At 43.1% G+C, this 26,709-nt stretch overlaps 1 protein-coding gene across 2 annotated transcripts; it reads right to left on the bottom strand.

Annotated features, from left to right (window-relative positions):
• Positions 1–781: 781 nt before the first annotated feature.
• Positions 782–26,669, bottom strand: VIPAS39 (VPS33B interacting protein, apical-basolateral polarity regulator, spe-39 homolog). Of its 2 annotated transcripts, none has more exons than XM_059373642.1 (20): positions 26,543–26,669; positions 21,784–21,876; positions 21,046–21,148; positions 19,220–19,366; positions 18,107–18,145; positions 17,690–17,754; positions 16,920–16,976; positions 15,367–15,459; positions 14,551–14,584; positions 13,941–14,043; positions 12,420–12,447; positions 9,215–9,288; positions 6,971–7,046; positions 6,386–6,520; positions 5,732–5,773; positions 5,318–5,407; positions 3,746–3,832; positions 3,073–3,162; positions 2,560–2,664; positions 782–1,822 (listed from the first exon to the last, which is right to left on the bottom strand). In XM_059373642.1, the coding sequence occupies exons 2-20, from the start codon at positions 21,874–21,876 to the stop codon at positions 1,802–1,804; spliced, it is 1,482 nt and encodes a 493-aa protein (XP_059229625.1). In that variant the 5' UTR covers positions 26,543–26,669; the 3' UTR covers positions 782–1,801. The 2 variants fall into 2 exon arrangements, with proteins under 2 accessions (XP_059229625.1, XP_059229624.1); XM_059373641.1 differs by lacking the exon at positions 26,543–26,669 and adding an exon at positions 26,148–26,252.
• Between the last annotated feature and the right edge of the window lie 40 nt (positions 26,670–26,709).

Here is a 26,709-nt window from a genome sequence, read left to right as displayed (position 1 = left end):
ACCACATCCCTTAAAGCCTGCTATGGGTTTTGTTGTTGTTGTTGTTGTCGTAGTTTTTTAAGATTTTATTTATTTGGGGTGGGGTGCCTCGGTGGCTCAATGGGTTAAGCCTCTGCTCTTGGCCCAGGTCATGATCTCAGGGTCCTGGGATCGAGCCCCACATGGGGCTCTCCGCTTGGCGGGGAGCCTGCTTCCCCCCTCTCTCTGCCTGCCTCTCTGTCTTTGTGATCTCTGTCAAATAAATAAATAAAATTTTGAAAAAAAAAAAAAAGGCACAGGGAGAGAGAAGCAGAGAAAGAAAAGCAGACTCCCCATTGAGCAGGGAGCCCCATGCCAATGCCAGGCTTAATCCCAGGACCGAGAGATGTCAACCTGAGCAGAAGACAGACTTTTAAGCTACCCTGGCGCCCCCTGCTGTGTGCTTCTATATAGCTCCTTTTCCTCTATCACTTCACCCACTCCACAGGAGCATATAATTCCACAGGCTCTGAGAGAAACACACCATCCTATGACAGGTTAAGATAGTAAGTCCAGAGAGAAAGTCCAGAGAAAGGGAATCATCCACCACACTGCCGTCAGCAGTAGAGCTAAGAGGCCAGGTCTTTTGTCTCCAAGCTCGGTGCTCCATTAACCATACAGCCCTTCTTTGCCATGAACACCATTACTCCATGACACGGTGACAGATAATGAATACAGTCACTGAGGCAGGTTTCTCTTGTCCCAAGAGACAAGGAAATCATTTCACTGTCCTGCACAAAACAACTGGGAGGGAAAGAAAAGGCACCAAGGAGGAAAAAGCTTTATTATGAGTCTAGGCATGTCAGGGAAACCCAGTTCAGTCACAGAGAAGAGAGGCTAATACTGGCACAGGGCAGGAGGCTAGTATTACAGAATATCCTGCTGAAAACCAAGTGTGAAACTAAAACCTCATCTTAATATCCTAACCATCTGAAATGCTTCTGAGGTTAGTCCTGGTGAACCTTCTGGAAGCTCCTAGTGAAATAATGAGATTTGTGCATAAGGGAGGAGCACTCCAGCACTGCTGAATCCGAGCTCCATAAAAGGTTATGGGTCTAGGGTGGAAGAAGTAGAGGCTAAGATAACGGGGATGTCCTCACCTCCCACACCAGGCCATCTTGGTGCGCAGGTGAGAGGAGAACCACAGTCTCGGACAGAGGCTGGACTGGGGCAGCAGAGGGCACTGGTTGAAGAAACACGACATCTGGGCAATCTGTCATTACGTGGAGAACTCTGTGCAGTCTGGTGTGAAGGCACCTCCAACAGGTCCTGGCTATTACTGGCACCCCTTCCTGAGGTCCCTTGGGAGATAGCCATCTTGGTTCTACTCTGACTTCATTCAGAGCAGAACTGCCAATGTCCAGCACCAAGTCCAGGGTCATAATTAGTTGAGAGGAATGGAGTGGCTACTCTATGACACCTGACCTCTTAGTCTAGGTAACTTCTTTTCTAGAGCAGTCATTTTTCCCAGACCAAGAGAGATCCTGCCCAATATGGGCCCAATCTAGAGATTACTCCCACCTTCATGTGAGCACCAGGTGGAGAAAATCTTCCTCATGAGTCAAAGCTTTAGATCTTGGCCCTTAGACGATGATCCTTGGACAGATCAGTCTGAAGCTGTCTGTGCCCAGGCGCTGGTTTCTGTCCTAAGAGTAGCAGGCACTGCCTGTCGATGATGGGTCCAAGCGATGTGTGGTACCGTAACTCTCCCAATGAAGAGCACGCTCTACTTTCACAGGCAGGAGAGGAAGAAATGAGGCAGGTTCGGGGCAGCTGACGCCACTTAATTCTTCCATCGAATTTGCTGTGGAAAGAACAAACCATATCCATGTCCATGACCCCTAGAGAGAGGTAGGGACAATAAAACAAGGCTAACGGCTAGATAAAGAAAGAAGAAGAATGGAGAAGGAAGTTAAGAGTTGTTTTTCTAATATGTGGGGGAGTTTGCTTATTCAAAGATGAATCTGACACCCATTCTGTACCTTGTAAGACTGATTTAGGCCATTTATTTATTCTGGTTCTGCCCTCCACAGGACCAAGACTCACCAGCTTTTAGATGATCCCAGAGTAGTTCCCAAAACATCTAACAGGGAGCTAAGCTTCATATTCACAAAAAGCTCAGCAACTTCCCACTACGAGAGATGAGCCAGCTGTGTTACCCAAATAGCTAACACCTGTTTTACCCATTTATTTCCAACAGGTAGGTCACACCTGGCCCCAGGGAACTCCTATCAGGATATTCCAAATCTGCAGCCGTTGCTTCCATACCCCCTGGACTAGCACCTCCTACCTGCTACGTTTAATGACTACCACGCTGCTATGTGAAGTCTCAACCCCATGTCCCCAGATTACCACTGGATCATTCCACATCTAGGGAATAATTTCCTCTTTTCAAAGCAGTGCTTCAGATCCTTAGGCCCGCAGGAGATCCTTGTACCCATGACGGTCTGCAAACTCTGACCCCATCAGGCCTTGGGGATATATACTTGGTGGTACTTGGAGGACCGTCTCCTGGGACCACGGAAGGCACAAGCTGCTCACCGAGCTATTCAGAATGGCATCGATCTTCTCCTCCTCTGCAGATCCTTTATCCACCTTACTCCTGTATGCTAGCAACTGCTGACGATCCTTCAGGTCCCGGCAAGTCTGTACACCAAAAGATATAAAACCTCCAATCGGCCTTCTCTACGAGGGCCTTTTGCTTTCTGCCACTCCCAACATGGGGCCAAGGTTCAAGGAGAGACTGAGGGGTTGTAGTGGGATGACAGTGGGGTCAAACACCTACAGAACTTCTTATTGAAGAGAAGTCTATAGAGCTTATGTGGCTGGATTCAGTTCTGTGAATTCCTTGAGTGCAACAAATTTATAAAAACAGATTATAGTCAAAAGGCTACGAAAATAATATAGGGAGCTCCTTCCAAACTAATTCTTGCCAGATCATTCTGTCTATCAAGTAAAAATTGAAAGCACCTCAGGATCTAGGACAGAGAATATCATAGTCCCCCACTCTCCACCAAGGGTCCAACTTAGGGTTCTCGTTTTTTAGGGACTCACATCAATGACGACATCATGGCACTTGAACTTGGTGGCTAAGTTCAACTTTGTGTCCACATCTTCCACCAGATTAACATACTCTTGTAATACCTACGGGAAAAGATACTTCTGATTAATGACTTCCAGACCCACAAAACAAAGAACTCTAAAAGGAAGACAACAAAAATCCTCAAGAAGGCAAGGGTTCTGATATCTAATGCCTACCGCTCCCATGATCAACCATGGGGTGAGTTCTGCAATGGGGAATGAGGCAGACTGTATGCAGTACTTCCACACTCACCCAGAAGAGATGGGAAGAGCAAACACTGCCTTACCCCACAGCTGGGTACCCAGGCGAACAGGTGTGCTCTAGATATGCTCCAGTGCTGTGCTCTTTGCTCCTTGATGTCCTTTCTCACTGAGCTCTCCTTTATATCATTTGGTCAGTATCCCAGTGCTTCACATAGGCTAAACACAGTAGATGCTCCTCAGAGAGGGGCAGTCTGGGATGACTTCTGAAGGCAGAGGAAAACTTCCCTCCCTCCCCTTTTCTAACTCAAGGTCCACTACAGCCATTATGTTATCTTTAAGATAAAGCAGAGCAGGTCTCAAGTCTCCCATCACTGACCAGTAAGAGGCTAAAAGCTGGGTGTCCTAGAGGATCCTGCACCCAACACTTTTTAGGGGCCATTACCTGGACAGGGGCACTGTTCTTGTGCAAAATTTCCACAACCCGATGGAAGCCAATGGGTGCTCTCTTCTTAGTGTAGCCCAGCCAGTTCTGAAAAGGAAAGAACAGGCAGCAGTAGCTAGGCAAGCCAGACTCAACACACTTTGTGACCATACATTTTATGGTCAGACTAGAATAACATGGTGGTGAGCATGGATGGATGGGAAGTGGGAGATAGAGAAGTGAAGAGAGAGGATTTTTTCAGAAAAGTCAAGGAATTTCAGAGGGTAGAAAAGAGCCAGATATATGAAATAAGTTCTTAGATCTACAGGCAGAAAAAAGTCTGTGAAATATGCCTATTTGAAATAAACAATTTACTTTATAATACTTATTGTATGAACTTATCTGGGTAGAAAAAATCCCATTCTCTGTGCTTATATTCATGTAAATATATTTGTAAATTCATGAGGGAAAGTCTGGAAAACTACCCATCAAACTTTTTTTTTTTTTAATATTTTATTTATTTATTTGAGAGAGAGAGACAATGAGTATGAGCGAGGAGAAGGTCAGAGAGAGAAGCAGACTCCCTGCAGAGTAGGGAGCCCGATGCGGGACTCGATCCTGGGACTTCAGGATCATGACCTGAGCTGAAGGCAGTCACTCAACCAACTGAGCCACCCGGGCACCCTACCCATCGAACTTTTAAGAGTATTTGCCTTGCAGAAGGGACTGAGACAGGAGCAGGTAGACAATGGACAAGGAACTTCATGTAATTTGACTGTGCTCTCATATAGTGTTTGATTTTGACACAGACATGTATTGCTTTCGTAGTCAATGTAGCTAATTAAATAACTAACCACCACCACCACCACCAAAAAGGGCGGGGACAGGCTGAGTAGGCTGAGTAGGTGGACAAGTGACTCTTGACCTCAGGGTCGTGGGTTTGAGCCCCACATTGGGTGTGGAGATTACTTAAAAATAAAATCTTAAAAAAAAAACCCCAACAACAACAACAACAAAAACCTAACAAACGGAAAGAGAGAAAATTCTCAAACCCACAGTAGAAAAAATGATATTTATTTATTTATTTATTTATTGAAAAAGTGATATTTAAAATATAAAGAGACATGACAACCAAAGTAAGGCAAGATCCTTGACCGGATCCTGACAGCAAACACACACAAAAACCAAAAAGCTCTAATGAGCTGATTTGAATATAGACTATAGACACAATATCATAATATTAATGTTAAATATCCTGAAAATGACACTAATACTGTGGTTATAATTGAAATAAATGCTTAAGTATGCAAAGGAGAAGTGTCATGATGTCTGTGACCTATTTTCAAATGGTTCAGCAAAAGAAAAAAGAGAAAGCAAATACGGCAAAAGAATGTTACTAAATCCGTGGAGTAAGACTACTAGTATGTTTATTATACCGTTCTTCCAATTTTTCTTTCAGTTTGACATCTTGGAAAATAAAAAGTTGGAGGAAATATGTAACCCAGTAACTAGAATGTGAGATCCCCATGAGGCATGGAGTACAAGATGATACGTCCAAGACCCAGCGGCACCAGACAGTCCCGGGGCACGCACCTTTGTGGTAAAGAGGGCATCGACATCATGCCAGGCTCGAAGCTTGGCGCGAGCAGCTAGGGCTGTCAGCACATACTGTTTGTCTGGGATCTAAAAATCAGAGACCAGGGGAATTAAGGGGGTATAGAAATGCATCAGCAGAGAATTCTAGGAAAGACGGGCAAAGATATTCCCTGGTGTTGAATCTGTCCCTTAAAATGCAAATCCCGCAAAGTTATCAAGAACCTCTTCCTTCCCAAGTCCCAGCACTGCTGCCGGCCATGCCGTTCAGGTCTTCCCTCACTTCCCACACACTCATTCCTTCTGCCTTTAACTGTGACTGTCAAAGGACTTCCTGTGCAGGGTGACCAAGCAATAGCTATTCCAAAGTTACCCTGACATCCATTTACCAAAGACTGATCAATTTATATCTACCTTAAACGTCTTCTTCAGGTTGACTGGACTGCTGAATGTCCCCTAGGATCAAAGTGGAGATGGAATTTTACTGTTACCGACTTTCCCAAATACCACCCTAACATTGTCTTTCCACTACTTAGATATTGTACGTTCCTCTCTGTAGCCATTTAAACCCAGAAGTTAACTTAAGAGAAAAACTCCACCAGGTCAAACTGGACTAAGTAAGACCGGATTAATAGGTATGGTGTATTTCTCAATTTAATGCCAATATTGTGATCATTATGATCATTCCCACCTATGACATTAAACTTGTACCTCTTCAAAAAAACATTTTTTTTTTAAGTACACACAAATACTTAACACCCTGCTGCTCTTCTTCTTACCATGCGAACCCATTTCAAATTAGGGACCGTTGAGGAGGGACTGCTGTGGGACCAGCACCGGTGAGACCAAATGGGCTATGCTAGCAAGCCAGCTCACTGGAAGCCACACAAGCCCTTCCAAACCTCTTTTTCCCTCTTGGCTCACCCCTTCTGAGGGCCAGGGAAGCTTCCAGGTAGAAGTTCATAGAACTTAACACCCACTGTTAAGAGCATACTGAAATAAGGGGCTTCAAACGTTATTCCTCTGGTGTGGTGCAAGTGTGTGCGGTCTTTCACACTTTGCCTCTACCTCAGCCTCCGTGTAATGGTAGAAGCACGAGTAGAAAAGCGTTGTCACTAACGGCATGTTGAGGATGGAAGCTTTGCGGGGGTGCTTCCGAAAGATCTCAGTCTGTCCTGCTGACTCTAGATGTCGATCATTTGCCTGTGGTGGAGTGAACCAAGTGAGAAAAAACAACAATGTCCACAAAGTACAGACAGATGAGAAACATGAAATACTATAGCAGTTGTGCTTCCTTTCCTAGGGAAGAGGCAAAGAAAAAAAGAAAGAAACTGCCCAGGATAGCCCAGGGGAGTTTAAAATCCATAAAATGATGACAGATCCATGCTGAATGAAGACTGGAGAAGTAAGGATGAAATGGGCATTCTCGAGGAGGGGCGGGGAGAGGAAAACGTCCAGGTCAGCAGCAAGTGAGAAGAAAAAGGAGCCTGAGAACAATGGCGGGAAAGGGCAATCACAGAAAGAGGAAATGAAAGGCTCTTAGAGGATGTTGACAGGAAATGACATACACGGCAGAGCACAGAGGTCTCCCAGATGCTGAATGGCACTGAGCACTGGCACTGAAGCAGAAAATGTAGCAACAAGGAGTCTAACCTCAATAATGATCTGGCGTTCCAGGAGGGTGTAATGGTCTTGAATATGTGCTGAATCTTCTGCTGAAAATGGCAAACTGGTAAAGAGCCAGAAGGTTAGTACCTCCTTCTCTACTGAAACAAGAAACAAACCCAAGTAGACCAAACCACCACTGTAAGTAAGAGGCTCACAGCACCTCACAAATCTGATCCCAGTGCACCATTAGAGTATCCCTGCAAGGCAGAGAGAGAGGAAACAGAAGAGACCCTTGGCTGGGATTTTGTATTTTAGGTTTTGCCAATTCAAGAGGGATCCTGAGGGGCGCCTGGCTGGCTCAGTCAGTAGAGTGTGCAACTGTGGATCTCAGGGTTGTCAGTTCCAGACCTCTGTTGGGTGCAGATTACTTAAAAAAACATAAAACCTCAAAAAAAAAAAAAAAAGCGATTCTGAAAGTCCACAAAATATACAGTCACCAGTGGTTTTGCTGAGGAATGAGTTAGAAACCTCTCACCGTAGGAGCTGGAACATTTGGTGAACCGGTCACTTAGTGTATGAGTGAGCCCAGCCGACGGCCCAGCATCCACATCCCAGGGAAGCCCTGTGGTTCCTGTCTGGCCTTAATGTCAACGCTTAACTCTCTTTAGGAGGGGCTTACAATCATTAGCTATTTCCTACTGCAGAGGTATAAGGTAAAATTAAATTACTAGGCATAGAGGTACGTGTATAGGCTGATAAGAATGTCACATATCCACAAAGATATCGAGGGTCCCATCCTCTTACACATGAAAAAGTTGAGAGACAAACAGTATCTTGCCTAAAAGTCATACGTGGTAAACCAAGATATAATGCCAGGAACAGCAGCCAGATTTTTTTTTTTTTTTTAAGATTTTATTTATTTATTTGACAGACAGAGATCACAAGTAGGCAGAGAGGCAGGCAGAGAGAGAGGAGGAAGCAGGCTCCCTGCTGAGCAGAGAGCCCGATTTGGGGCTTGATCCCAGGATCCTGGGATCATGACCTGAGCCAAAGGCAGAGGCTTTAACCCACTGAGCCACCCAGGCAGCAGCCAGATTTTTAAGCTTCCAGTTCACAGCTCTCTTCTTTAGAAAGTACTGCCTTAGTCCAGTACTCTATTCACCCCCAAAGAATTCTGTAACTCAGTTACACTATCCCAGGTAAGTGTGAGCCATAGCCAATTTTTATAGAAGAGATAAAGGGAGACAGCAATAGGTTTCAGTTACTTCACTATTCCAACATTCCTCTTTGTTCACCAGAGGCCACTGTGACATAGCTTAGTATCTGGTAACATTAAAATTAAGGATTGCATGGACAAAGACAAATTTCTAAATGTGAATCCTGCAACTCCTATCCCATGAGGAATGACTAAAGCAACTGTGAATACTGAATGAGAATTAAGGCCTACTGTGTAGGGCGCCTGGGTGGCTCAGGGGTTAAGCCTCTGCCTTCAGCTTGGGTCATGGTTTCAGGGTCTTGGGATTGAGTCCCACATCGGGCTCTCTGCTCAGCAGGGAGCCTGCTCCCCCACCCCCCGCCTGCCTCTCTACCTACTTGTGATCTCTATCTGCCAAATAAATAAATAAAATCTTAAAACAAAAAAGATCTATTGTGTAGACTCTATGCCTGTCTTGAAAGACAGAAGGAAGCAAGTTTCAGCTTGGTATAACAGAAGTATTTTATGATAATGGAGGCTGTCTAACAACAGAATAAGCTACTTCCAAGAGCACCGAGTGCTCACCACTGGAAGATAGTATGTGGCTCTGGTTTTTACAGGGACTTATATCCAGATAAACACCTGTACTGAATCAGTGGTTCCTGTGTTTTGGGGTCTTGGGGACCAGTAACACTGAAAACAACATGGAAGATAAAGTGTTGCCAACCTTTTTTTTAATATATAAAGTCATAAAAAAAAAAATTACATTCCATTTTACCCCCAAAAAAGGGAGAAAGAGGAGGAAAAAAAAAAATCCCAGAATAAAAGGCAGCCTTTCTAATTAGATAAATTTAACTATAGAAAAAACAAAGTCTTTATATTGTCTCTATTTTTCTCAATTTACTACCCATCAGTGAAAACTCTACTGGGGAGTTACTGTCTGGAGTCACTGAGTGAGACCACCTTTAATGAGGCATGTATGACCCACCATCAGCCTTTCCCTTCAACTACCTATCGCCTCCACCCTCATTTAGTCTCTTCGGTTCTCTGTGTAAGAATATTTATACTTCAAAACATTTCTCCCCCAGACTTACCCAATGCAGGTCTTAAGAAATTCTTTTCGTTTCTCAGGGTCCTGTATGTTCAAGTGCTCACGATAATGAGACAGCTACAAGATAAGCAAATGAATGAATGAATGAATGAAAGGCTTGAACCATTTTGTCTATTTTGCCTCTTTTAAAGGGTTAAGTAGCGATGTAAGTAGACTTTCCATCCTTAAAAAACTAAACTCTTCATTATTAGAGATTCCTCTGAGTATGAATAGGTGGCATGTAGGGAGGGTAGACAGTAATTGAAAATTGCTCTTTGGGGTCTGGCTGGCTTAGTAAGTAGAGTGTGCAACTCTTGATCTCGGGGTTTTCAGTTCAAGCCCCATCCTGGGTATTGAGATTACTTAAAAAAAAAAGAAAATCTTGGGACACCAGTGGCTCAGATGGTTGAGCATCTGCCTTTGGCTCAGGTCATCATGATATCAGGGTCCTGGGATCAAGCCCCACGTTGGGCTCCCTGCTCGGGGGGGAGCCTGCTTCTCCCTCCCCCCTCTTCTGCTCCCCCAGCTTGTGCTCTCACTCTCTGTCAAATAAATAAAAATTTTTAAAAAATCTTTAAAATCACTCTTGGGTTTATCTGTAACTGCAATACCCAATACAGTAAGCACTACCCGTTTGGTTTATATTTATGTTTAAATTAATTAAGTTAAACAATTCCTATCCTTACTTACATTAGTCACTTTACCACATGACTAGTGCTCCCACGTCCAATAGCACAGATGGAAAAGATGACCATCACCGTAGGAAGCACTTACCTGACAAGTGCTTGCCCATAATGAAGTACTAAGTAGGTGCGCGCCTAGCTTTACCCCGAAGCCTGGCTTCAGCTTCACTATTTAACTAAAGCCAGCTTTTGCTTCATCCTTAGCCTTTGAAAGGCCAAAGAACTAAATGCTTACTTCAGCATTATTTTTGGCACCCTTGACATTATACATGATCAATGATAACATGACCCTGTAAATTTCTAGTAATTAACAATATAAATGACAGGAATAAGCGCTGTCCTCTGATTCACTGCTGACACTGACTGAAGATTCACATTCAAATACTACAGGTTCCACATATACCTCTGAAAGAAAATCTCCTTATGTGCTTTCTGTTTCGGATTCCAAGAAAAGAACTTAAGTTTAAATCCCTATTTATTGGGCGCCTGGGTGGCTCAGTGGGTTAAGCCGCTGACTTTGGCTCAGGTCATGATCTCAGGGTCCTGGGATCGAGTCCCATATCGGGCTCTCTGCTCAGCAGGGAGCCTGCTTCCCTCTCTCTCTGCCTGCCTCTCTACCTACTTGTGATCTCCCTCTGTCAAATAAATAAATAAAATCTCTTTTAAAAAATCCCTATTTATTATTATAAGGATTAACTGATGCAATAATTAATGGTGATTGTAAAACTTGCAATTTTGTGTACAATTATTAAAACTTTCCAAGAATCAGGGAGCCTGGGTGGCTCAGTTGGTTAAGCTCTAACTCTTGGTTTTGGTTCCGGTCATGATCTCAGGGTCCTGAGACCTCTTCCTCTGCTCCTCTCTCTTTCTCTCTCATAAATAAATAAAATCTTTAAAAAAACTTTCCAAGGATTAAAAAATTAACAGTCTGACAGTTAATATCAATATTAAGAGAACAAACTGGCTTTAGGAAGGGCAGTATATCCTTTTAGAAACAAGTGTATAAAAATGTAAATGAAGAGATATATCAAAATCTAATCTTCATAAAATATCTGGCATATAATCATTCCAAGTATCAAAGAAAGTCATCTTTGAGTTATAGTTAATTTATTTTTATTTTTTTTTTTTTAAAGATTTTATTTATTTATTTGACAGACAGAGATCATAAGCAGGCAGACAGGCAGAGAGAGGGAGAGGAGGAAGCAGGCTCCCTGCAGAGCAGAGAGCTCGATGCGGGACTCGATCCCAGGACCCTGAGATCATGACCTGAGCCGAAGGCAGCGGCTTAACCCACTGAGCCACCCAGGCGCCCCGAGTTATAGTTAATTTAAATTGTTCAATTTCCTTTTGGCCTTAAGCCTTTCAATAAAGTCCTATTTAGGTAACCTTCCCACTCTATGAGGATAAACTGAAAGCAGACTGTCAACTTGGCCATTTCTGAAGTTTGCGAGGTTGGAAAACTCTAAGTCTACATACAACAGCATGCAGGATAAATCATCTTCAGTTCAAAAATAATAGCAAAAGGGAGAAAATAAAGTTCTGGAGGAAAATTAGTTACCCAAAACACATTTATTTTCACAAATCAAACTTTGTAAGAATGCTGTAGGAAAAACTTCCTTACAGTTTCAAATCTCTGGAGATTTAAAAAAAAAAAAAAAAAGGTAAACAAAAAGCTCTTCCAAATGATTGTTACAGACTGCCAGTCCTTTTCAGTACATTATGATAAAGGATTTCGAAGAGTTTCCCATGCCTTGAATATTAACTACAAGTTCCTTTTACAAAATGTTACTGAAAAACATTTTCCTCAATTACCTTCTGCTCGGCAAAGGGGAGCAAGATTCTCAGGTAAGCTGAACGTGAACACTGATCTCACCGCCAACGTGCGGTGCAGTAATTCACAGAACGAAATGGCAGGGATGGCCACTGGCTGGTGCTGAGGAATTCTAACCTCTGCACTATTAACAGCAAACTTTTAGAAGTGGATCACTATGGTTTAAATGATAGAATGAAAGTTTTGGTACAACTTCAGCTTGATTCTTGTATTCCAGGAGTTTATTCTGTAATGGTGAAACTCTGCCAAAAATCAGTTTTAACAGTCATCAAGCTCTCAGCCAAAATGTGTCTTGAGTGTACCACCAGCTTGACCTATCTCCTTCTTGACCCATATCTGGTTTCTCATCCCTCTTAACTTACAACATTTTCTACTATTGGAAGCCAAAACCCAAAAGCTCCTACAAACCAGGAACTGAAAACAACTAGAAACTAAAATAAAATTATAAACTGAGCAGGCCAGTTTTTATTCATTCTTCAAAAAAATATTTATTCATAAGTCCTATCAAAAGAGCATCTAAAAAGAAACTACATCATTTGGATTAAGTTTTCAGGCTTCCCAGATGCCTTTCTCTTTTGGATGCGATCAACACCAAAGTAAGAAAACTGTTAAGTAGTCTGATCTCGGAGACTGGGTTTTGGCTTAGATTTCTATTAAACCGGTTGGTCCCCAACTGAAACAAAGGCCACACTTACCGCAAGCTCTTCTGTTCTATCTAGGAACCTGGGAAGAAGCAGAAGGGAGCAGGGCATTTTTAGCTATTGACGTGTGGCAACATAACCTCACAAAATAAGATGGCTGCTCTAGGAGAAAGACAATTTCAAATTCAATTCACCTCCATACATGAGTAAGCCCTCCTCTTCTTAAACTTTCTACCACCAGCAATCTCTTGAAAACACATGGTGCATCAGATATCACTGCTCCCCTGATCACTCTGAGTGAAAAGCAAGGAAGGCACTGCAGGCCCCTAGCAACTTTGTAATGCTAACAGGCCTGATAGAAAGGCTCAGAGCCTCCATAAAGGTCCAGCGGTAATCCTACAGGGCTTTTTGGAAAGATTAAGCACTCTTCTCGGACAGTACAATCTTGGAAAGAAAATTCCTATATTGTTCTCTGTTGTTTTCACATACAGTGTAGAAAAACCTTTGTTTCTCCCAATGGTGTAAGGCCTTGGAGAACAAAGACTTTGTCTTCTGATTCCCTCTTATTCTGAATGGACCACTGTAATTAAATCATGGCTTTGACCTGAAGCTGATGGTTAATAAAGCCTTCTTGATTGGAAAAGGGAACTGAGGAAGGGAACAGCCTGCCTCAATGAACATGTCTTCTGCAAATCCCTGGCTAACCATCTGTAATCTTGGCCCTGGGCAGGTGATCTGCTTTCCCCACCTCCGACTCTGGGACAGCTCATCATTGTGCTAGAGTCACTGCGTTAACTAGAGTTACGTTGGACCACATATCAGCCTAAAAAGAGGTTCCAACCACTTCCCTGACATTGAAGAAAGGACATAATAAAAATACATTTTAGTCTACTGGCAGGAAATAGTTTCTACTGATTAGAATGAGACAGGGAAGGACGGAAAATCTGGTAGAAGACACCCCCCCACACCGAGCCTCCAGCAGATATGCCCACCTCTTGCCTCTCCGCCTACCAGATTCCTACCTAGTCTCAATTCCTAACTACTTCCATGAGGCTTTCTTTGGGTATCCTGAGTGAAAATTGTATTTGCTGCTTCTGCTCTTCCACTGTACTTCCCACTGGCATCATAGGGGACCAAGTAATAAGAAATATCTTTATTCTAGTTCTTTTATAATAAAACACTTAAAAATATTATTAATACAGGCTAGGCATTACACTAAGTGCTCTTCCCACACTGACTCTTAATCTTCATGACCTGTGGGATAGGAATCATCATTTCCATTTTAGTGATGTGGAACTGACATTTGGAGAGGTTGGGTAACTTGCTCAAGGTCACTCTATGAACAAAGTGGTGGTGCCCATATTCAACACGGGTATGTTGGCCTGCAGGGCCTGGTTCTTAACCCCTGCTACACTATCATTTTATTGCCAGCTGAGGGGCATTATTAGTTATCCTGTTGTGTTTCAGTATCTCATCTAACAGCAAAAAAGGACAGTGTCTTTTCTCTTTGTATCCTCCAGCGAGCCTTGTATAAAGTACTTAGTAAACTTCATGCACAAGACGATCGGTTCTTACCTGAAGAGGTCCAAAAGCAGCTTTTGATCCCCTATCTCCTTAAGGAAGTGAATGAGATGTCTCAGGGCAACCTGTCGCACCTCCAGCTCTCGGAACAGGATCTCTGGCAGGCAGGCGGGAGTTAGGTGGGGAAAGATTAAAGCCTATTACACTCAAGTGTGAAACAGGTCTCCTTGCTCATACATTCCAAACATCTCAAAGCCAATCACAAGCGAGGAACAGCTTTTTATTGTTCCAATTCCTCTGGCTCAACCCACTACCAACACACCTCACGACCCAGGGCCACTCTTGGCCCTTCAGTCAGCCTTCAGTTCTCAACCAACCAGCAGGCACCTAGCATGGACTCTGAGGTCCTCAAACCAACAGAGCCATCAGCCTGTCTATTAAGCAGGGAGGCTTTGGAGTTCATGTAGTTATCACCCTGCAGGATGAACAACTGCCCTTACAGATGAGATGAATACTCTGAAGTCTTGCGCCCCGCCCCGCACCCCCGCTGTCTTTGAAACATAGCTGATGACAGTGAATTCTGGCATGGAGGCCCCAATGCCATTCTCCCTTCAAATGCAGCAGGCATCTTGTCAACTGATAACTTCTCTCAATCCACGCTCACCTTTGCTCAGGGTCCTCTTCAGGAAGATCAGAACCTAGAGGAAAAGAGAATAAAGAGTAAATTACCCTGTGTAACCTTTCAAACACAAAGCCCTGCCCTGAGCTCCTGAAGTGTAGGAATGAGGTCAGCGCCTCGTTAGGAGTCTTGGCTCATCCAGACAACAGATTTCTCTATGGGACAGAGGGCCAGGTGACAGACATCTGGAATTGAGTTGTGTCTGAAAGGAGTCCACCTGCCCATTCCCATACTGGCAAGAGATACCTCCCTATGGGAGAGACTGCTCTCATACTTCTCCTGCCTCAGATTACTTTTTTGTTGTTTTTATTTTTTTAAAGATTTATTTGAAATTTTTGATTTTTATTTGAGATTTTTAAAGATTTATTTGAGAGAGAGAGAGCACGTGCACTTACACATGCGCACACAAGCAGGGAGAGAAGCAGAGAGAGAATCCCAAGCAGACTCCCCACTGAGCACAGAGCCCCATGCAGCGCTTGATCTCACGACCCTGAGATTATGACCTGAACTGAAATCAAGAGTCGATCCCTCAACCGAGAGAGCCACCCAGGCGCCCCTCAGATTACTTTTTAGAACAGAGTAGCCAACCTGCTGCTTCTTATCAACTAGAGCTCCATATACAATGCCTTTCCTGCCAGCTGAGTCTCAGAGCATGTATTACTGAGAATCCTACACTTGAAGAGGAATCCAGGATCTCTACTAGACATTTAACCTAAAATGTTAAAGTCCTATTCTGACAGGACTTTGCGAAAGTAATGAAAACCACAATTAAGCAGACAACAAACAAAACGCACAACTTACCGCAGTAATGACGTTTCCATCATGCATGCTTACTGCCTCCTCTAGGAGTTGTAGCTTGTCCTGTAAGGAGCGGAATCTTTCTAGTGAGCAGACCTGGCAGAATAAGCACAGAATTAGTGTGCAAGAAGTCTTGATGTCCTGATGGAGTCTTGCCAAAGCATAAGGGTGGAGATGACCTGTTCTCTTTAATGAGGTGTAATTTACATACAATAAAATCGACCCAAGGGTAGAGTTCAGTGAGTCTGACAAGCACATATAAAATTCCGTTTTACCACTCCACCACCAAGATACAGAACAACTCCATCACGCCGCAAAGTCCCCTCGTAGGCTTTGACGCCAACACCTTCCTCCCATCCTTAGCTCCTGGCAACCACTCATCTTTCAGTCACTCAAGTCTCCCTTTCCCAGAATTTCAGAAATAGAATCATGCAATGTGTACTCTTTTACATCCGACTTTTCACTCAGTATCACAATTCTCAGAGGAATCTATATGTTGTGATGAGTACTGCTAGTTTGCTCCTATTCACTGGTAAGTAGTTTTCATTGTATGGCTATACTACCAGTTATCCATTTACCTACTGAGGGATATTTGCCATTTGGGGGGCTATTATGAATAGAGCTATTATGAAAGTCTGTGTACAAGTCTTTTTTTAAAGATTTTATTTATTTGTTAGAGAGAGAGAGTGCGTGCGTGTGAGAAAGCGTGCACACAGCGGGTGGGGGGGTGGTCACAGAGTGGGAGGGACAGGCAGGATCTGCACAGAGCATGAGCCCGATTCAGGACTCAATCCTAGGACACTGAATCATGGTATGAGCTGAAACCAAAAGTCAGACACTCAAGCTACTGAGCCACCCAGGTGCCCCTGGGTATGTATCTTCAAGCATATGTTTTCACTTATCTTGGATTGTAAATGTCTACCAATAAAATTAAGTGTATGTTTAACTTCATAAGAAGCTGCCAGACTCTTTTCCAGGGTATGTTGTTTTTTTTTTTAAGATTTCATTAATTTATTTGACAGACAGACAGATCACAAGTTGGCAGAGAGGCAGGCAGAGAGAGAAGAAGCCAAGCAGAGAGACTGATGCAGGGCTCGATCCCAGGACCCTGGGATCATGACCTGAGCCGAAGGCAGAGGCTTAACCTACTGAGCCACCCAGGCGCCCCTACAGAGTAGTTTTAACATTTCACTCTCTTGCTCTCTGTATGAGAGCTCTAGCTCCTCTACAGCCTCCCAGTGCTTGGTACGATCAGTATTAAATTTAGCCACTCTAGTAGCTGTATAGTAGTATCTCACAGTTTTAACTCACATTTTCTTGATAACTTGGGTGTGGAAGATCTTCTCAAGTGCTCTTTGGCCATTCATATAACTTTTTTCTGATATAACTGGTTAAATCTTGTGCCAAGTTTTTTATTGGGTTCTTTATCTTTTTAAAGATAATATTCTTTATATATTCTGGATAAAAATCCTTTACAATGTATGTATTTTGCAAATATTTTCTCCCAGTCATGGTGGCTTTTTTCCCCACAAGAATTCTCTCTCCAGTGACCTTACCTTGCCCTTCCGGAGGCGTCGCACTGTGTCACTGGGGCTCCAGTCATTGCTGTAATCCTGGAATTTTAGCAACACATGCATCTCAGGAAGTTAAGGGATCAGAATTATCAGTGTTTCAGCTCCTCACCTAAAACTCATCTTTATTCTCTGATAGGGAAATATTTTGTAGGAGGGAATGAATGAAAAAAAAAAAAATGAAGAACAGGGATGGTCTTGTTCTGAGTTTTTGAAGGAATTAGAACAGGGACAATGAAAGCAAGAAGAAATGGATCAAAGAGGGAAGGAATCAACTGACAAAACCCTATGCCTACTGGTTCAGGATTTCATTCCTCAGACACAAGTTAATCACATTTTGGGATTCTAATGAATGGTCTTGCAGACAGAAGGAAAGAGGAAAATGTGTTCCTCTTCTGGATCTTACGATACAGCTTCTTCCTTATGAATCAATGTGCTTTGTTATGTGCTTCTTGGGAAAATGAGCTCCACCAAGCTTCCAGACCATAGCAAGGATTAAAAGTTTCAAAGTACAGCCTCCAAAAGGCAGTATAATGGGTAAGGAACGTGTACCAAGACAGAATCAGAAAATAGATTGTGAGTCCCAGTTACATCACTTAACAGCTGTGAGATCCAAGGCAAGCCCTGGTGTTTAGATAGCCAGTTTTCTTATCTACAAAGAAGTTAAAATAATAGCTGCTCAAAAAGTTGAGAAGATCAAGCAAGATAATGTACTTCAAAGTGCTCTGAACTGTGCAGTGCAAGGAATAACTCACCCTGTACTCCCCCTTGGGTCGGCCCAGCTCTGGAGCATAGCTTTTGGCAGGTACGTCCGACAGAGCTGAAACAGAACAGGCAGCTGGCTCAGAACACCATCTTCAGGTCAATCCTTTCCTCTTCTGCTTCCTTCTCACACACCTTTTTTGACTTGTGAGGTCCCAAGGCATCTGAGGTATCCTTACAGCCCAAAGTAGATTTCAGCTCCTCCCCAAAGACAACATCCCTAGAAGTCATCCCTTACTCCTACAGCCAGCATGATCTTGACTTCCTTACTCAGTATCAGAAAATTTCTCTAATAATAGTGGTAGATTCAGAAGAAATTCTAATTACCACTAGTCCCCATGACTCCCCAGACTGCACCCTGTATCAGTAACATCTCCCAAAGCAATCAAGAGCAGAGGATCAGTGCTTACCATCAGAAAGGGACTGGAAGCTTCCAGGTCTAGTTCTCCCTGAAGGTAAAGAGTATATAAGGGAAGAGGTCAATGGTTCAAGTGAGAGCCATTTCAGACTTGGTTAAGGATGCAGTATGTACAGAACCTTTTTATGCAATATGGGAACTCGAGGCTAAAAAAAAAAAAAAACCTCCGTTCGACTTCAGAAATTTGAGGTGCCATGAGACACACAGGGTGGAAAATATTTTAAATTGTGGTAAAATATATGTGATCTAAACTAGAATTTTTTGTATCATTCTTAAATGTACAGTTCAGTAGCAATGAGTATATTCACACTGTATAGCCATCACCACTATCCATCTCCAGAACCTTCTCATCGTCCCAAAATGAGACTCTCTACCCATTAAACAATAACTCCCCATCCCTCTTTACCTCCCATCCATGGTAACCACTATTTTGCTGTCTTCATGAACCTGACTATGCTACATATCTTACAGAAGTGGAACCATTCAGTATCTGGCCCTGTATGTCTGTCTTGCTTTTTTTTTTTTTTTTAATATATTTTTAAAGATTTTATTTATTTAACAGACAGAGATCACAGGTAGGCAGAAAGGCAGGCAGAGAGAGAGGAGGAAGCAGGCTCCCTGCGGAGCAGAGAGCCCGATGTGGGGCTCGATCCCAGGACCCTGGGATCACGACCTAAGCCGAAGGCAGAAGCTTTAACCCACTGAGCCACCCAGGCGCCCCTGTCTTGCTTTTTTTTTGAAGAACTGCCATCCTGTGCCCCACAGGGGCTGTGCCATTTTACATCCCCACTAGCAGTGCACAGGGTTCCCAACAGATACCCATAGGGGTAGGCAGGAATTCTGACCTAAGCAAATTTCTTCAGTACTTGCCACAGAGCTAGTATCAGTTTTGTTCATCACATTCCTAAAACCCAGTCCGATCCCTCTGAATTTCTCGTTTCTCCCACTTTTAATCCCTGTCAGCTCCAAAGATAATTCTTTATCCTTCAATAATCTTTTTCTTCCAGAGTAAATGAAAATCATAGCCTGAGTGCCTTTTTTTTTTTTTTTTTTCTTTTTTAAGAGCACAGGAGGACTCTCTGTCCCTTTAATCATCACTCTTTACCTCTAAAAAAGCTGCTCAGGGAGTAGGTAGAAGAAGGTTTGGGTAGTTGCGCGTAAGTGGAGAAGCTGTTTCGGCTCTTCAGCTGTTCACGCCCCTCCTGGCTTGACCCGCTACTGCCAGCAGTCTCTTTGATGGACCATGAGATACCTGTGAGAGAGTAAGAACTAAGTCAGCGATTCCCATCCAAAAGAATCCTTGACATCCAGCATTTTGATAAACACTGAAAGTTTTCACCAGAGGCCCTGGTCCCTTACTGACATGGACTTAAAAAGCCGGAGCAGGGAGAAAGGATAAAATCAAACAGACTAATCAACAGGAAGAGGAGCAAAGGAAATGAATAAATGGATCACAGAAATGGAAATTCAAGTGGCTATTAAACATGGGAAAAGATGCTCAACCTCACACTTAATAAGAGAACGACACAGAGTAAAGTACGCTGAGATACCGCTGGCCCCTAGAACACTGGCAAAGATCCAAAGTCTGATTCAAATACTCTGGTGGCAAGACTGTGGGGAAACAGGAACACTCGAACGTTGCTGGTGGGAGTACAACCCCTGTGGAGAACAACCTGGCAATGTGTACCCCGTACAGATGCCAATATCCTCTGCCAGGGTTTTCACTCTAAAAAACTGATCTTTCATGCACTCATATTGGGCAGGAAACAAGGTTACTGATAGCAGTATACACAAGGGAAGATTGGAAATGATCTAAAGGTCATCAAAAGTGGTCTGGCTGGGGCACCTGGGTGGCTCAGTTGGTTAAGTGTCTGCCTTTCGATCAGGTCATGATCCTGGAGTCCTAGGATCAAGCCCCAAATCAGGCTCCCTGCTCAGTGGGGAGCCTGCTTTTCTCCCTCTCCCTCTGCCATTCCCCCTGCTTGTGCTCTCTTTCTTTCTGTCAAAAAAATAAAATCTTAAAAAAAAAAAAAAAAAAGTGGAACGGTTAAATAAGTTATGGAAAATCCATACAACATAATACTATGCTCCTGTTTTAAGAGAGAGTGAGTGAGAAATTTCTTTATGTATGGATACAGAAAGATCTCCAAGCTATATTGGCAAGTGAAAAGAGCAGGGCATAAAGGATACTACCACTGGTGTAAAAAAGGGGAGTAAGAATAAATTCCTATATGCATTTTCACACATAAAAAGGATCTTCAGTTGAACACGTAAGAAGCAAACAACAGCAATGTTTTGGGATAGAAGGAACTGAGAATAGTAGATGCATGGTAGTGTGGGAGGGCAACTTTGCACTGTATGCCTACAATACTTGATTTTCAAATCCTGATGGTATTTCCTATATTAAGAAAAATTTTTAAAATATTCTTAAAAATCAGATGGACTCTGCAAAGGTGTTAAGTTGTATTATAAAATAGCCAGACAGCGAGGCCTGGTGGCTAAGGAAGTCAGTCCTGCCAGCCGGTTATGAGCAAGTAAGCCAGCAGTTCCAAATATGACTGACTATCAGAAGCAGCTGCAGTACCTATTATAAATTAAGACCCACCCCCCATCCGAACCCCCACCCCCAAGACCTACTAAATCAGTCTCTGGAGTAAAGCCTAGGAACCTAACTTTAACAAGCATCCTAAATGAGTCTGAAATAGCCAGCCAAGACAGCCCCAGGATGGCAGACCTGGAGAGCCATATGGCAGCTACTGCTGTTGTGTCCTCAAGTTTCTTCTGGGGTTAAATTTCTAAATGTATGCTCATGTAAAAATAGTCTCCCCTCAGTCCCTTTCCTAACAAGCACTGAGGAGACAAGCAAGTGGCGCCTTCATTAGTGACAAGAACCCTGAGGATCAATCCCTTCCTATAGCCTCCTCTACTTACTTCCCACAGGCTCCCCACTCCAGCTGACTCGCTCCAGGTCATCGTCATCCTCATCATCCACGAAGTCGCGAAGACTATTCACTGCTCTCTTGGATTCCTTTAACTGCAGAGGGACATAAGGCAGGGTACTCAGGCAGTCACTACTTCCCACCTCTCTCTGACAACCAAGAAGGTTGCCATTGGGACTGAAGATGGCCAGCACTTTCTGCAGTCGAACGCCTAGGCTGCTAAATATTTGCCAAGAAAACAAACTGCTTTTTAGCCAACACTGCAGTCCAGTGGCAAGACTTAGAAGGAATGAAAGCTGCTTTTAAGTTCTAATCATATACCTGGCAATGACTTGCTGTGTAAACCTGAGTTTTATCCAGCTCTCCAAAAATAAACCCATTTCCCCATTTGTAAAACAGAAGCAATAAAGACAACATCCAGTCCAGTTCATCGTGCAAAAATAACAAATTACATCACATGATAAAAGACTTGGGATTCTGAGAAGAGAAAAAGAAACTGAAATCACCTTAAGAATAAAAGTAAGAAGGGCAGAGAGTTGGTTTTTACAATCCTTCTGGCTCTTTTATGTGGGCTCTTCTCTATGAAGATTTTTCTAAAGATCTGACCCAAAACATTTTTGAGCCTAAGGGAGACACAGTCAAAAGCCAGGTTACCAAGGATATCAGGCAAAGGAATTTTAGAGTGGCACTGTGGAGGTGTGACCTGCGGCAATTGTTCATGAAAACCTACCTGTGAGAGTTCATCATCTTCATCATCAAAGGTGAAAGCCTTGAACTTGGAGCTGTTCCAATACTCTTCCTCATCAACCTTTGTCCGATTCATCTGGAGTGAGAGTAAGACAGACATACATCCCTCCCTGGATTGCTTCCAAAAGAGCTCCAAAAGCTTCAGGTTCCATCACTGCAAACTCTCCCTCCCACCCCACCCTGCAGTTACTAGAGATGTTGAAAAGAATCTGAGAAGGGAAATACTGAGTCTGTCACATCAAATCCGATCGTTGGGTCTCCAACTGATCAAACCATACTTCTGATCTTCTACTTAACCACAAGTAGTCATTCATTCCTAGAACACCTACTTTGTTCAAGGCACTCTCTCAGGTACTGAGGGGATATTTATAAAGTGCAAGACACAATCCCTCTCCTGAAGGACCCTGCAACAGAACTGGGGTATTCAGCATTGATACATATGAAAGTAATAGCACAAAACAGGAAAGAGTTATAAGAATGCATCACAAATTTTGCTGAATGCACAAGATCAATCAAAGTATCGACAAAACAAATAATAACTGCATTCATGCATTATTCAACACATATCTATTACTGAGGGCCATCTCTGAGGCACTGTCCTAGGCTCCTGGAATACACTATAGTGAATAAAACTGGCAAATATCTTGCTCTCATCTATGCTTGCTAAATGCCAGAAGATATGAATGATTAAATGAAGCAGAATTGTCTTGCATCTTCAAATTATGACTGATTTACCAAAAAGTACTGGCTAAATTTTAGGAACTGAGGGTGTGGCTAAGAAATGTATATAAAGAATCGGTTAAAACACTTTAAGTCTCTCTCATAACTATTCTAAAATCAGATTTCAGGACAACCCTCTCAGGTCCCCTCCTCTTTGGGAGCTTTGTACTCAATAAACTTTACTATTAAAAAAAAAAATCAGATTTCACTCTGAAAAAAAGTCTTGCCCTAGAATTACAAACTAAATTATCAATGCCACTGGGTAGAGTGAAAATTGATTTAAACTAAGAACTAGTTACCAAAACTCCCAAAGCAACAAACATAACTCCAAAGGCTACACATCAAATTTTAAAGAATCAATTTGCTTTTCCTTTTTTTTCAATAGCACCTTTCACAACAGAAGCTTGAGATAGACTCATCATGGCAACCCTGCTGAAGCTTCTTTTTTAATGTTTTTTTTTTCTTTCTTAGCACTGAGATATAAGAATTCTTTTTTTTTTTTTAAGATTTTATTTAGTTATTTGAAAGAGAGCACACACGAATGAGCATGAGTAGGAGAAAGGACAGAAGAAATCTCAGACTCCACACTGAGCGCGGAGCCTGATACGGGACTTGATCTCATGATCCTGAAATCATGACCTGAACCAACAATGTGTCAGTTGCTTAACCAGCTGAGCCACCCAAGCGCCCCGTTGAAGCTTCTGATGGCCCTGGATGTACTCTACAGATATTCCTCAACTTACAATGGAGTTAACATCCAGATAAACCCAACATAAGTCAAGAATATTTTAAGCTGAAAATGCTGAACAGCACACCTTAGCCTAGCCTACCTTAAACATGCTCAGAATACTTATATTAGCTACAGTTGGGCAAAATCATCTAACACAATACCTATTTTATAAAGTGTTGAATATCTCATATAATTTATTCATTGCTGTACTGAAAGTGAAAAACAGAATGATTGTGTGGGTGCAGAATAGTTCAAATATATCAGTTGTTCAACCTTGTGATCATGTGGCTGACTGGGAGCTGTGGTTCACTGCCACTGCTCAGCACCAAAAAAGTATTATACTGTATATTATCAGCCCAAGAAAAGATCCAAATTCAAAATTCAAACTATGGTTTCTACTGAATGTGTATCACTCTTAGGATGCCCATGTGGTTTAGTTGGTTAAGGGTCTGACTCTTGATCTCAGCTCAGGTCTCAATCTCAGGGTTGTGAGTTCAGTCCCCCTGTTCCGCTCTGCACTGGGTGTGGAGCTTACTTTACAAAAAAAAAAAAAAAAAAAGTGATACACTTTACATATATATATATATATATATACACACACACACACATACACACACACACACACACACATATATATATATATATATATATGTAAAGTGTATCACTTTCATACCACCATAAAGTTGAAAAATTGTAAGGTGAAGGACTGTAAGCCAGGGAATCATCTGCACTCTCACTTCCTGACTCTTGTGTTTTCAGGGGATACAGGCATTGCAAGGTATGGTGGGTATTTTCTCCTATCTGATCCCTTCCCATGGCAGACCTCACTAATTGAGCTCTACTGAATCCAAATATAATTTAAAAGTCCTTCTGGGTATTTAAAGCCAAATAAAGCTGGCACATACAATGAAATTATCCCTAATGGTGGTATAAGCACAGGCTTTATAGTAGGCAGCTTTGAATTCAAATATTGGTTTCTGGGGCACCTGGGTGGCTCAGTGGGTTAGGCATTTGCCTTTGGCTCAGGTCATGGTCCCAGGGTCCTAGGATCAAGCCCTGCATCAGGCTCCCTTCTCAGTGGGAAGCTTGCTTCTCCCTCTCCCCCTGCTTGTGTTCCCTCTCTCTGTGTCTCTGTCAAATAAATAAATAAAATCTTAGGGAAAAAACCCTCAAATCTTGGTTTCCCAATTCTGAGCAAACTGGTTAAATAATTCTACATCTAGGTGTTGGAGAAAATGATAGCCTACTTTACAGGATTGCAGTGAAGAAGAAATAGGACTGAGGAAACACCTAGCAGAAAGTAAATATTAGGGGCGCTTGGGTGGCTCAATGGGTTAAGCCTCTGCCTTCGGCTCAGGTCATGATCTCAGGGATCAATCCTGGGATTGAGCTGGGCACTGGGAATCTCTGTTCAGCAGGGAGCCTTGCTTCCCATTTCTCTCTGCCTACTTGTGATCTCTCTCTCAAGTCAAATAAATAAATAAAATCTTAAGAAAAAAGTAAATATTAAGTGTATATCTTTTTAGCACAGGATATTTTACTGACATCTTTCCATCTTGGTTTCCCAATCTGTAAAATGGGCATAGCAATAGATGCCTACCTCACAAAACTGTTGGAAGGCTTAAACTAGTTAATACATGTAGAGCACTTAGTGCCTGACACAAAATTAATGCTCAGTATTGATGTTTATTAATAAAGCATCATGGTAACTTGGGAAAATCTAGGAAGAAAATACTTTTAAGCAATCTTAAAAGTTTAAAACAATTAATTTGACACAAAAATGCTGAGGACGGCTCTCACAATCACTGAAGTCCGTGGGTAGCATGTAAATGTCCCTGGCACAGATGCCAACTTACAGAGCACTCTGTCACCCTCACAACAGCTCTATAACATAGGCCTGGCAGATTCCATCTCTAGTTCACTGATGAGGAAAACGAAGCACAAAAGGATTAGGTACCAAAACCACTTTGCTAATTGCTCTTATAATCCAGGTTTTCCGGCTCCTGGATCTTTCCCACTCTGACATGCATGGTCCTTCCCTGTCTCACTCTAGGGAAAACCAGGGCAGGTCCTTACCTTCCTGCGGTAAATAAATGTCTGTAAATATCTACAAACAAGCACAGAATGTGTCCAACAAGCCCAGGAATCCACCAGAGGATTTCTGGAATCTTTTTTTAACCACGCAACCGCAATGGACACTTGACACCACTTTGTACTTCTAAAGCCAACCCAGAACCTAGATTTACTTGCCAAGGAAAGAGAGAAAGTTAATTTAACGGCTCTAGAAGTTAAAACCAGGTACGATTTTAAGAGCGACTGAAAAGGGTGCTTCAACATGACTTCGAATACAGCAGAGGCTTGTCCCTGTCGTCACCTGTTCATTGAGAGCCCACAAGACAGGGCAGCAAATCCACACGACATGACAAAGGGAAGGAAAACAGGCATCCGCAAAAAAAAAAAAAAAAATCCACGACCAACACGCTCCCTACTTCAGGACTCCTCACAAACCAGCTACCGAGAAGCTGGATTCAGATTTAATCATCATCTTCAGAGCCAGGCGTAACTACGTGATAGGTGACTATGAACGAAGACCAGGGAATGTGGGTTAGCCGAAGACGACTCTCCCGACGAACGTCCAGGAAGCCGTGGATCTACGGCGCTCGCCAGGGCCCGGCGGATCGCCGGCACAATAAAAGCTCCTTCAAAATCAAATGTCGAGGCTCACCGAGAGCCCCAACGCCGAGCGTACTCCGGCTCCCAACGTACTCGGTCGCTCCGACTGCAAGAGCCGGGCCTGGGAGTCTAGGGACTCCTCAGAGAACAGGGGGAAAGGGTAAGTTTGCGGAAAGGCTGAAATCAGCCAGACACGCGGCCCACACGGCTTGGGACACCCTCACCTCTTCCACACCGAGCCCACCCTTTCAGGACAGCGTCAGACTCTTCCGCCGCTGGACCACCCTTTCTAGTCAGGCTAAGAGGCAGAGAAAATGGGCGGAAGCGATTAGTCGCGGGTGGGGCGGAAAAAGGGCACGTGTGTCAAGAAAGGAGTCGCACAGCATGCTGGAAATTGTAGTTTTTCCTCTACATCGTTCCACACGTTCTGGACGAGACACAGGGCTCCTTGACTACAACTCCCAGAACTCCCAGCGCACCGCACTTAAGTCCTTTACTTTCAGCGCGACCTTCCGCGGTTATCCAGCAGGTTACTTAACAAGACTACAATTCCCATGAGGCTCAGCAGGGCCAATTCAGAGTCTAGGGAAACAATGAGATGTGTTCTTTGTGGCCTTACCGGTGATGAATGGTTGTATGAGCGGTTGCATTTCGGGCCCCTTTAGCGATAACCCGAGGGAGCCTGAAGGAACTCTAGAACAGGCAGAAGTTGAAGTTCGACGAGGTGGAACGGAAGTACCGGGTGGGAGTGAGGAGGAGCCGGAAGTTAAGGCGGGGAGGGGCGGG

The sequence above is a fragment of the Mustela nigripes genome, chromosome 13, assembly GCF_022355385.1.
Source record: "Mustela nigripes isolate SB6536 chromosome 13, MUSNIG.SB6536, whole genome shotgun sequence".
NCBI lineage: Eukaryota > Metazoa > Chordata > Mammalia > Carnivora > Mustelidae > Mustela > Mustela nigripes.
The sequence above is the reverse complement of the archived record's forward strand: the minus strand, read 5'-3'. Positions and strand labels throughout refer to the sequence as shown.